The 9448-nt window shown below is 55.3% G+C and overlaps 1 protein-coding gene across 1 annotated transcript; it reads right to left on the reverse strand.

Moving 5' to 3' along the window:
- Nucleotides 1-4073: 4073 nt before the first annotated feature.
- Nucleotides 4074-6818, reverse strand: NKX2-5 (NK2 homeobox 5). The gene is made up of 2 exons (XM_069028873.1): nucleotides 6398-6818; nucleotides 4074-5712 (listed from the first exon to the last, which is right to left on the reverse strand). The coding sequence occupies exons 1-2, from the start codon at nucleotides 6693-6695 to the stop codon at nucleotides 5105-5107; spliced, it is 906 nt and encodes a 301-aa protein (XP_068884974.1). The 5' UTR covers nucleotides 6696-6818; the 3' UTR covers nucleotides 4074-5104.
- Nucleotides 6819-9448: the final 2630 nt, after the last annotated feature.

Consider the following 9448-nt stretch of genomic DNA (forward strand, 5'->3'; position numbering starts at 1 on the left):
TGGTGTATCCTTGTGGTAGCAGAGAGCACCAAACCCTGCTGCAAATGCACAGAACCCCTGGAAAACATTTGAGAGCAGGTGTTTTGAACTGTGGAAGTTACTAACTTATCCAACAACCAGATTTGTTGGTTCTAGGACTAAAACTCTAAAACACCTTTCTAAATTCTGTTTGTTTCTTACAAAGTTGTTGTTAGAGCAGTTCACAGAGTTTGAAATACTTAACGAATTTGCTTTTCTTTTCCTATTTGAGCCTGTTAACTCCTGACCTTGCCCACTCCACAGCAGAGTCACTCATGCCTTAAGCTCACCCATCTCCACAATTAATAGTTTAGCTCCAGGATGTCTCCCTGCGACCAATTAATCTCAACCAACCCTAAGGAATAAAATTATTTTGGCCACAGAGAGATTTATTCCCATTTACAAGTTTGTTTGTTTTTCTTTTGGATAACTTATTTTTCCAGCCCTCCAAACTGAGCAGGTATTGAGTGAACTCTGCAAAATCTGTTGGAGAACCCCTGGACTGCTCACAGTGGGCAGGACTGAGCTGAACCTGCTGCAAACATGATGCCCCCCTTTAATGGGGTTGGGAAAAGTGCCCAATCTCCTGGCTTAGACCTGTGGTTTAGCCATTTGACCGTGATTCTTTGTTGACACAAAAAAAAAAATATATTATTTTAAGCAGGGATAACTTGAGATGTGTTAGAGTCTCAGTGGGGTCAGTGCTCCAACTGCTCACACACAGAGCTGGGTTAAAAATGCCCTGCTCTGCTCTTCTGAATGTGAGTTTCTCTCCCTGGTGCCCAGGCAAAGAGTTTTTATTTTCGATCTCAGCACATTCACCCAGATTCCACTGAAATAATTTCTATTTCGTTTGAAGTTCCAGTAACTCCTTCCTGCAAAGACAGAGGAACTCACCTGGCTTTGCTCATCTCAGCAGCCCATCAGCTCTAGCACCAGGCTGGGGCCAGTCTGTGCAGGACTACAATAGGAAATGTGGCTGATGGGCTGCTCGGGGTGATCTTGTCTCTAAATGGGTCTTTCTTGCTGCATGAAACGCTGGAGTGGCAGGGTTTAAGATGACTGCGGGAGACAGGTAGAGATCTTCAGGTAATGTATTCTGTGTCACTTTGCTAAACCTTGATTGATGAACTTTCACAAATGCACTGCCCGTGCTTGATCTGCTGGGAGAAATCTCTGCTTCCCTCTCTTTCTGCGTCCAAATGTAACGTTAATTTCGTGTTTTAGGCAATAACAAACCACCTGGGAATGAAACCTCGGACTCCAGCCTGAAAGCCCATCCCTTTCTCGCTTTGGAGTGGCATTTTAAAGGTGTTGATTCTTCTTAATAATCCCCATTAACAAGAAATCACTTACTGCTGATACTGATCTAAAGCGATGTCAGTGAGATGAATTAGGAGCAGGGGCTGGCCAGAGAGGGTTGTTGATCTGTTGTTTTCCTGCTGAGCTTCTCAGGAACATTGAAACGCTTAATTCCTGCCAGGACCGTATCTTGTTTTCGGACTCCAGAGAATAACTTCCGATGTGAAAACTCCTTGAACTTAAGGAATAAAATTCTGGCACTGCAGGGGTGTTATTTGGGAAAAACAATTACTTCAGTTCCTACGAAACTGGCAAGGGATTTGGTATCCGTCCCTTACAGCTGACAACTCGTTTCTGTACAAATTGTGTGAATTCCATAGAGTTTGAATAAACTTGCCATGTGCAGTTCGTCTCAAGAATACCGAGCTGCTCTCGCCCTGTCACCTTCAGGTGGAGCTGGAGCACTGAATTCTCCAAAAAAAGCTGGGCTTGAACAGGGCAGTGAATGCCAGGCTGTGTAATCCCCAAAAAATCTGAGGGAAGAGTGAGATCAAATCCAAGCGCAAATCTTATTAAAAGCTTTTTTCCTACCCCCCTTAGCATGCCCCCGGGCACTGGGAGGATCTCTGATTTCATATTCCCTGGGGAAACGCCAGGATCCTGCACTTTCCTCTGGAAGAACCTTTTCCCGTGTTGCTCTAGAGATGGGAAACACTTCAGGCTCAGACAGGAACAGGTCAGATTTGATACGTGCAGTTTTTCTGAGCCTTTGAGAGGACCGGGCTCAGAGGAGCACAGCCGCGGTGCCTTGGAAGTCCTGGGGGGACCTTTTGCCCCCGCCTGACCCTGTGGGCTGAGCTGCTGTGGAGCTGCAGCTGGAGATGAGGCTGAGCTGGAGAGCAGGAATGGGAGCAATGGGGCGTCTGTGAACCCAGGGAAGCCCCCCTTGGCCAACATCAGTGTGCAGGGGGTTAATTCCTGCTGTGTCTCCCTCGCACTTCCCATTAATCCAGCTGATGGAAGGTCTTTAGCCGTGGCTGCTGGTGCCCCTGCCAGCGCTGCCTGCCTGGCCTCAGCCAGCCGTGCTCGTGTCCTCTGCCTAAATCGCTTTCTGAACGGGCTCCAAGGCTCCGGCTGCTGCTCCAAGCCCTGCATCTGCTCGTGATGCAATTCCCACAGGAGTGGGGAAGCCTTGGGAGGAGGGGAGTGTGTGAGCAGGAGCTGCAGGACATGCATCCCTGCTGAGAATGAGCACAGTGCAGTCCTGGAGCTCGGACCCAAAGCTGGTGCCAAGAACAGCCCCTGCAGGGAAAATCCCACTGGGCAGTCAGATCTCTTGGTAGCTGTAGCTCTGGGATATTATGGGAGGAAAATATAAACATGTTTGAAGAAAATAGTGGGGTCTGAGGAAGGGAAAGGATGTTGGGAGTATGTGAGAAGGGTTCTATGTTGATGTGGGAAGTTACTTTTTCCTGTGGCTTTTCCTTTTCACTGCTGTCTGTCTTGTTTGTCCACTTAGTGAAGGGCCCTCCTCAGGGCCAGCTTCTGAAAGTTCAAGTTTTAGCTAAATCTTAATGCCTTCCCTCATGTTAACTGAGGACTTGTCCTTCTTCTGAGGGCTCCCTGTGTGCTCTGACCCTGGCCAGGCCCTGCGGTGGTGACACCAGGTGCCTGGAGTGGGATGGGACCACTGTGACCATTTGACATCTCAGGCAAACTGTGACTGCCCCCCACCACTCATCAGTTTAAACCCAGGTTTCTCCTGCCCCCTCTATTCTCTTTTCCCAGAGTTCTGGGAAGATGGACACTCTTGACTGTATTCAGGCAGGGCAATTTCTGGTTGATCTGCTGCCTCTCTCATCTGGAGCCTGCATCCTCCCATGTGGGAAGATGGCAAAGCCACCACAGAGCCTTGGAGATGGTGCCAAATGAGGGCAAGTGGCCTTTACTTCTCCCTGGCCTGCACAGGTGAGGGATGGCCCTGCTTCAGGATGGCAGACTCTGGTCCCCTTTGTCCCAGATCCCATGTCCTTCTGGCTCTCTGGGGTGAGCACCTCGAGGCAGATTCTCTTTGGGACGAGGCAGAAGCTCCCTCTTTGCCCAGCCCTGAGCCCCAGACAGGGGCCCACACTCCAGCTGCCTTAGGGGGCTTTGTGAGCAGCACCCCGGGCTCCTCTTGCATTTGCAGACATTGGAAGGAGGTGGGAGCTCCTTATCTGTGCCATCCTACCTCGGGGGCTGCGTGGGGTTGGGAGAGAGGCTGCAGGCAGCTTCCATTCCCCGGCAGCCTTTCATCCTCTGTCCCAGGGCCACAGCCACCCTGTCTCCATCCCTGTTTACTGATGGGGCCGATACGGCCGAGGCAGGAGGGGTTGCAGGTCCCCTTAATCGCCCTGTCACCGGCCGGACAGTCTCAGACACTCTCAGAGGATGTTGTGACTGCGCTGAATTACAATGTTTGTTGTTTCTCACTCCCAATAATTGACATTTGATAGCGACTACTGTAAAAGCGGCCGAGAGGCTGGGGCTGAGGCAGAGGAGAGGCAGGAGCCGGGCGCTGGGGAGCCCCGCTCGCTGTCCCGGGGCGGTTCGGGGGCGGGTGGAGGATCCTTTGCCCCTCTCCCCATGGGGACAGGATGGGGAGGGGTTGTGGAAACCTCCTGCGGATAGGCTGGGGGATGTCTGGGGACTTTGGTTTATGACTTGGGGTGTTGGTACCTCTCCTTGCATTGCTTTTTTTTTAATGCAGGGAAGAAATCAGTACCTCCCAGAGACTGGGAACAACGGGATCGGTCCCGATCCCAGCCCGGGACCAGGGGCCGGTGCTTAGCGGTTCCGCCAGGCGGTGAGCTCAGAAAGCGGCTTTAAAAATTATTTCTTAAATTCCTTAAAATACAACCACAGTTTGCAAGGGGCGAAACGGGAATGCCGAACGCACGGGAGGGCTGCACAAACCCGGGCGGGACCAGCAGGGAAAGGCCCCCGAAGCGGGCAGGCAGCCCGGGAGAGCCCTCGGGACGGGCGACTCCGCATCCACCGCCCCCCTCCTGGGATGTCCGGGATGCGCAAGGAACGCCAGGGACGCCAAGGTTCAGCCACTCTCTTTAATGACAACTCGCTGATCTCCGTCAGCTTGTACAGCAAAGGGCAACACGTACGAAGGGGCGGACAGTGCATTTCCATACTAACTCACGTTTTAGTGCATAACCCTACGGGACCTGGCGGGCCGGAGTGTCCGTGTCCCTCGGCCGGGGGGGGTGGGGGGTCTGTCCTCATCCCTGCCCAGGCCGGCGGTAGCAGCCTCGCAAGGGAGACCTGGGGGCGGCGAGATGCCGAACTGACCGAACAGCGGGGACCGTACGGGAAGTGCAAAAATTAAATGTGGATGTCAATAATAATTAGTATAGAGTAAAAGTTAAAAAAAAAAAAAAAAATAGAGAGTTTGCAGGGCTTTGGCTGGGTGTTGTTGGGATCAGGGCAAGCGAAATTACTGGCTGGTTTGTAGGAAGGAAGGAGGGGAGTTATCAGGGTGAAGACCCGGGTGGAGGGGGGGGAGAGCGAGAGGGGCCGGGAAATGCGGGCAAGCCCCACTGGGGCCCGCCTGGCCCCGCACGGAGCGCAGCCACCGCACGAAATACCCAAACCTGCCCCGTCCATGGCCACCACACTCGTGAGCTCCTCCGGGATGCTCCACTGAACCGTCCTCACCCCCCACAGCCTGGAAATGTCCCGAGCCCGGCTCGCAGGCGCGGCCGCAGCCGCTCCATCCCCGGGGGGAGCGGCTCTACCAGGCTCGGATCCCGTGCAAGGTGGAGATGCCCGCGTTGCCCTGCGGGATGGGCGTTTGCACCGAATTCAAGTCCCCCACGCTGAAGTTCATGAAGTTGTTGGCGGGCGCCGAGGGCTGCATGGGCTGCATGGAGGGGTAGTTGCAGTTGTAGTTGGCGTTGCAGGCGGGGCTGTTGTAGTTGGTGTACGTGGGGTAGGCGTTGTAGCTGTAGGGGTTAATGCTGACATTGTAGGGCGAACTGTAGGGCGAGGATTCCCCCAGGCAGGGCTTCCCATCGCGCACCAGCACCGGCACCGCGATCCGCCGCGGGGGAGGGATCCCCACCATTTCCAGCGTCTGGTCCTGTCTCTGCCTTTTGCATTTGTACCTTCGATTCTGGAACCAAATTTTCACCTGGGTGGAGGTGAGCTTTAGGACGTTCGCTAGGTGGTCCCTCTCGGGGGCCGAGAGGTATTTCTGCTGCTTGAACCTTCTCTCCAGTTCGTACACTTGGGCTTGAGAAAAGAGGACGCGAGGTTTCCTCCTTTTCCTCTGTCTGGGGCGCTCGGGATCTTCCAGGTCTCTTTTCTCCTGCTCCAGGCTCTTGTGTAGGGAACACAGTTCTGCAGCAAAATAAACGGGCCAAGGGAAAAGGGGGGAGGGGAAAAAATGGCGCAAAAAGTTTCTAAATCAATATTTAATAAGCAGGGTACAACGTGAGCGAGCCCCGGCTTTTTCTCGGCCTCGCAAGCCGCCGTGGCCGCCCGCTCCTGCGGCAACGGGACCGGCCCTACCCCGCTCTTTAAGTACCTCTTTAGCAAATTCTCCGTCTTTTTTGTTTGAAAACAACGGTGCCCCGTGCACTGATGCGAGTCTCGACCGCCTGTGCCCCAGCCTGGATTTATCGCACGCAGCTTTGTGCTGAAACCCACCCCGACCCCCGAGCGCGTCAGGAATCGGATTTGTCACCTGGTTTCTGTACAAACTCGAGGCCTCGCGTGTCACCCTGCAGCTCTGCCCGTCCCGTTGGGCAGGGGCACAGCCCCGGCCCCGCCCGGGGGTCTCCGGGCCGGGGTCAGCGGGACGCTCCCCGCGGTGCCGTCAGCCCCGCTCCTGCAGCGCAGGGCCCGGGAGGGGATGGAGGATGGAGATGCTGCTGCTCACCGAGACCGAGCGCAGCCCCGCACTGTTCCCTGTTCCCCGCAGCCCTGGGGACCCTCGGCCGAGCGCCCAACACCGGCTGGTGGTCACCATCCCCCTGCCCTCCCTTTTTCTCCGCACCGGCTGGGCAGCAGCACTTGGCTTTACCTTTCTTGTCTGCCTTGGCCTCCTTGGCCGAGTCCATCTCCACGTAGCTCTTCACGTAGTAGGAGCCGGGGAAGGCGGCGGTGGTTTTGCTGGGGGGCGGCTCGGGCAGCTCTTCCCGCAGGTCGGGCAGGGCCGGGGGCTCGGCGCCGAACGCCTCCTGCTTGAAGGTGGCCAGCATGCAGGACGGGGAGGACAGCGACGGCAGCTCCATGGAGCCCAGGCCGCTCTGCTGCTGCTGCTCCAGGTTCAGAATATCCTTCACCGAGAAGGGGGTCGTTGTCACAGGGCTAGGAAACATTGCGGAGGACAGCGGGGCAGCGGCCGCAGCCCAGGGTCATGGAAAAGTAGGTGGGGAGCAGCCAAGGTGGAGCAGTGGTGGAGCGTGGGCTCCCGGAGGGGGCACATAGCATTCCCGAGAGTAGCCTTGACTTGTGCACTGCAGGCAGGTAGGAGCGGACCATAAGGCGAGGGAAGGAGGGACTAGGCAGTTTTTGGGTGACTTTAGCTTTCTATTGGCCAACATTGCGGTGATGGTATGAGAGATGCAAAGTTCCATGTCACCTAATATAGTAATACATCTCAAAAACAGCTCCGCTCTTTTAAAGGGGCGGCACTGCATTTATCCAGCTTTTCAGCGCCGAGTTTGTTCATCCATTTGAAATAAAAAAGAAAAGGAACAGAATGGCCTAATGTGTACAAAGTCACTATCTGACGCTATCTATCATACAGTCAGATTAAATAAACAGGCTGGGAGGAAACCATCAACCAAATATGTGCTGATTTAATTTTTTTTTTTCTTTAAGCGAGAGAACGGAGGTTTCGTTTTTAGTAATCTGCAATATCCGATGGCAGGAACCAAAAAACGGGAGTTCACTGCTGTGTGAAGCGCGTTCAAGGGGAAATCCGCCCCTAGGGTTTATACAGATATTCTGAAGCAACACAGTGTTTGCAATGTCCAGTTGACAGGAGAGAGACCCTGAGCAGCCCCTGCTTGGCTTTGGAGAGGGAAATGCCGATTGCGTTTTCCTCCCGTTTGTTTGTGAAGCTTTCAAACAAAAAAACCAGCACTGTCTAGGGGGAAAAAAAAAAATTTAAAATCAACCCAAACAAGCGCGGGTTGAAGGTGTCGCAAAATATACAGGGGTAAGAGAAGAGTAAGTCAAGCAAGCGGCCGCGGGGCTGCTGTCCCCACCGGGTCCCCGCAGCTCGGGTTCATGGGGCAGAGGTGGCCGCTCATCCATTTAACTCTCGTGGAGTCGCTAAAATAAACCTTAGCAGCAAAATCAGGTTGAGTAGGGGCGTTTCGGGGCTTTGTGGGTTCGGGGGGCGAGAAAAAAAATTTAAAAAAAATTCTTTTTACCAGTCCACGGCCCCGGGCGGTGGGAGCAGAGCAGGGAAACCCTAAAGGGATGCGGTGAGTTTGGGGGTCCTTTGGCTGAGCCCTGCGCCGCGAAACGGCGGGGTCACAGCTGTGCAAATCCTTTCTCCTCCCGCAGGAAGGGACCCTCCGGGGCGGGTGGAAAGGTGAGCACCTGCCCACCCCCAGCTGCCCTCCCCGGCTGCTCCCTCCAGCACGGACCCGCCGCTGCCCCCAGAGATTTTGTGCCTTGGCACCTTGGTCTCCCTTCTGGGCAGTTTAATTCTGGATGTTTTTTGCGGGCGGTGCTGCCCGGAGCCGCAGCATCCCCGGCGCTCGCAGCCCCTCGCTGCAGCCGCCTGCGGCTCTGCTGGGAGCGCTTTGTTGGCGAACCAGCCCCGGCTCTGGCGATGACAGTCGGAGCGATCCCTGTGTACGGAGAGGCCTGAAATATTGGGATTTAATGAGGGGAGGGGTCGGCCAAGCGGCCAGCTCGATCTTCGCGGCTGCGCTTGCTGCAGACTTCCCTGGGAGCCAGCTCGAGGGGATGGATGCTCCTCCGTTAGAGGAGAATGGGTGAAGTGCCCGGGGAAGGTGGAGGCAGCCTCGGGAGAGGGACCTGTGGAGGGACTTTGCAGAGTGTTTGCGGCACCCGTGGCCCTCCGCGGGCTTTCTTAACCTCGTTGCCTCCTTTTTATTGTACGCTTATAGGGATGGGTTAGATACAGGCTAAAATAACGGAGTGATCCCGATCCTCCCCAAACCCAGAGCCGCGTCTCAGGTTCGCCTTGGTGACATCCCCATCCCACGGGATGGGAGAAACGGCTTCCAGCGCTCCCTTCCTTTATCCTGGGCCAAACGCCCTTCCCAGGTCAGGCCTGGAGTTCGCACGGCAGTTCCTGCCCCGGAGGTTTCCGTGTGCCCGGGGAACTCGGCGGGGTCCGACCTGGCTCCCTCCGGGCCCGGAGCGCATCCCGGCGGGGCGGGAGCTGCCGGCCGACAATCCGGGATTAATTGAGGATTGCCGGGTTCCCGCCAGCCCCCCAGTCACACGGCGGCTGCCGATCGATGTGGGCCCGGCTGCAGAGGGTGGAAGTGATTAATTGAACGATAAGCCGGAGCTATCATTTGGAATGTCATTAATGCGTCGGGGAGACATTCATTGGAGACAGACAGCGTTATCTCCGCTTTATCTTCAACAATGCATCACTTTTAATACTGCAGTTTAGAAACAAATGGGGGCTTTAGCCTTAGCCCTTCTCTTCGTGTTTATATTTTTGGAAGAATCACAACTAGTGGGAGTCCCGGGCTCGGCCCCCTGATAAATGAACATTAGCACTTTTTAGAACTACTGTATCAACAAAAAGAGCTGCAGGGCCGCAATAATTGGTGAAAAAGCAAACACTCCGCAAAGAGAGGCCAGGTCTGCTCTGTGTCCGGCTGATTGATGAATAAGTTACTGACATACAGCAGCTCACGGACTTTCCGGGTCGGGGCTCAGCACCCATTCCTCCCCCCTTTCCCACCCCCTCTCTCCCTTTCCCGGGGCTCTCCAGCAGCCCGCTGAAGCCAGGCTCCGGCTGTCCAGCGGAAGGGACAAAGGCGACCGCTTCCCCCAGCTCCGGACACTGCTCGCAGCCCGCAGGGTCCTGCCCAGCCCGGGGGGACCTGCCCGGGTGTCCCGGCGGAGCCGC

Source organism: Aphelocoma coerulescens, chromosome 13 (genome assembly GCF_041296385.1).
Source record: "Aphelocoma coerulescens isolate FSJ_1873_10779 chromosome 13, UR_Acoe_1.0, whole genome shotgun sequence".
Taxonomy (NCBI): Eukaryota; Metazoa; Chordata; class Aves; order Passeriformes; family Corvidae; genus Aphelocoma; species Aphelocoma coerulescens.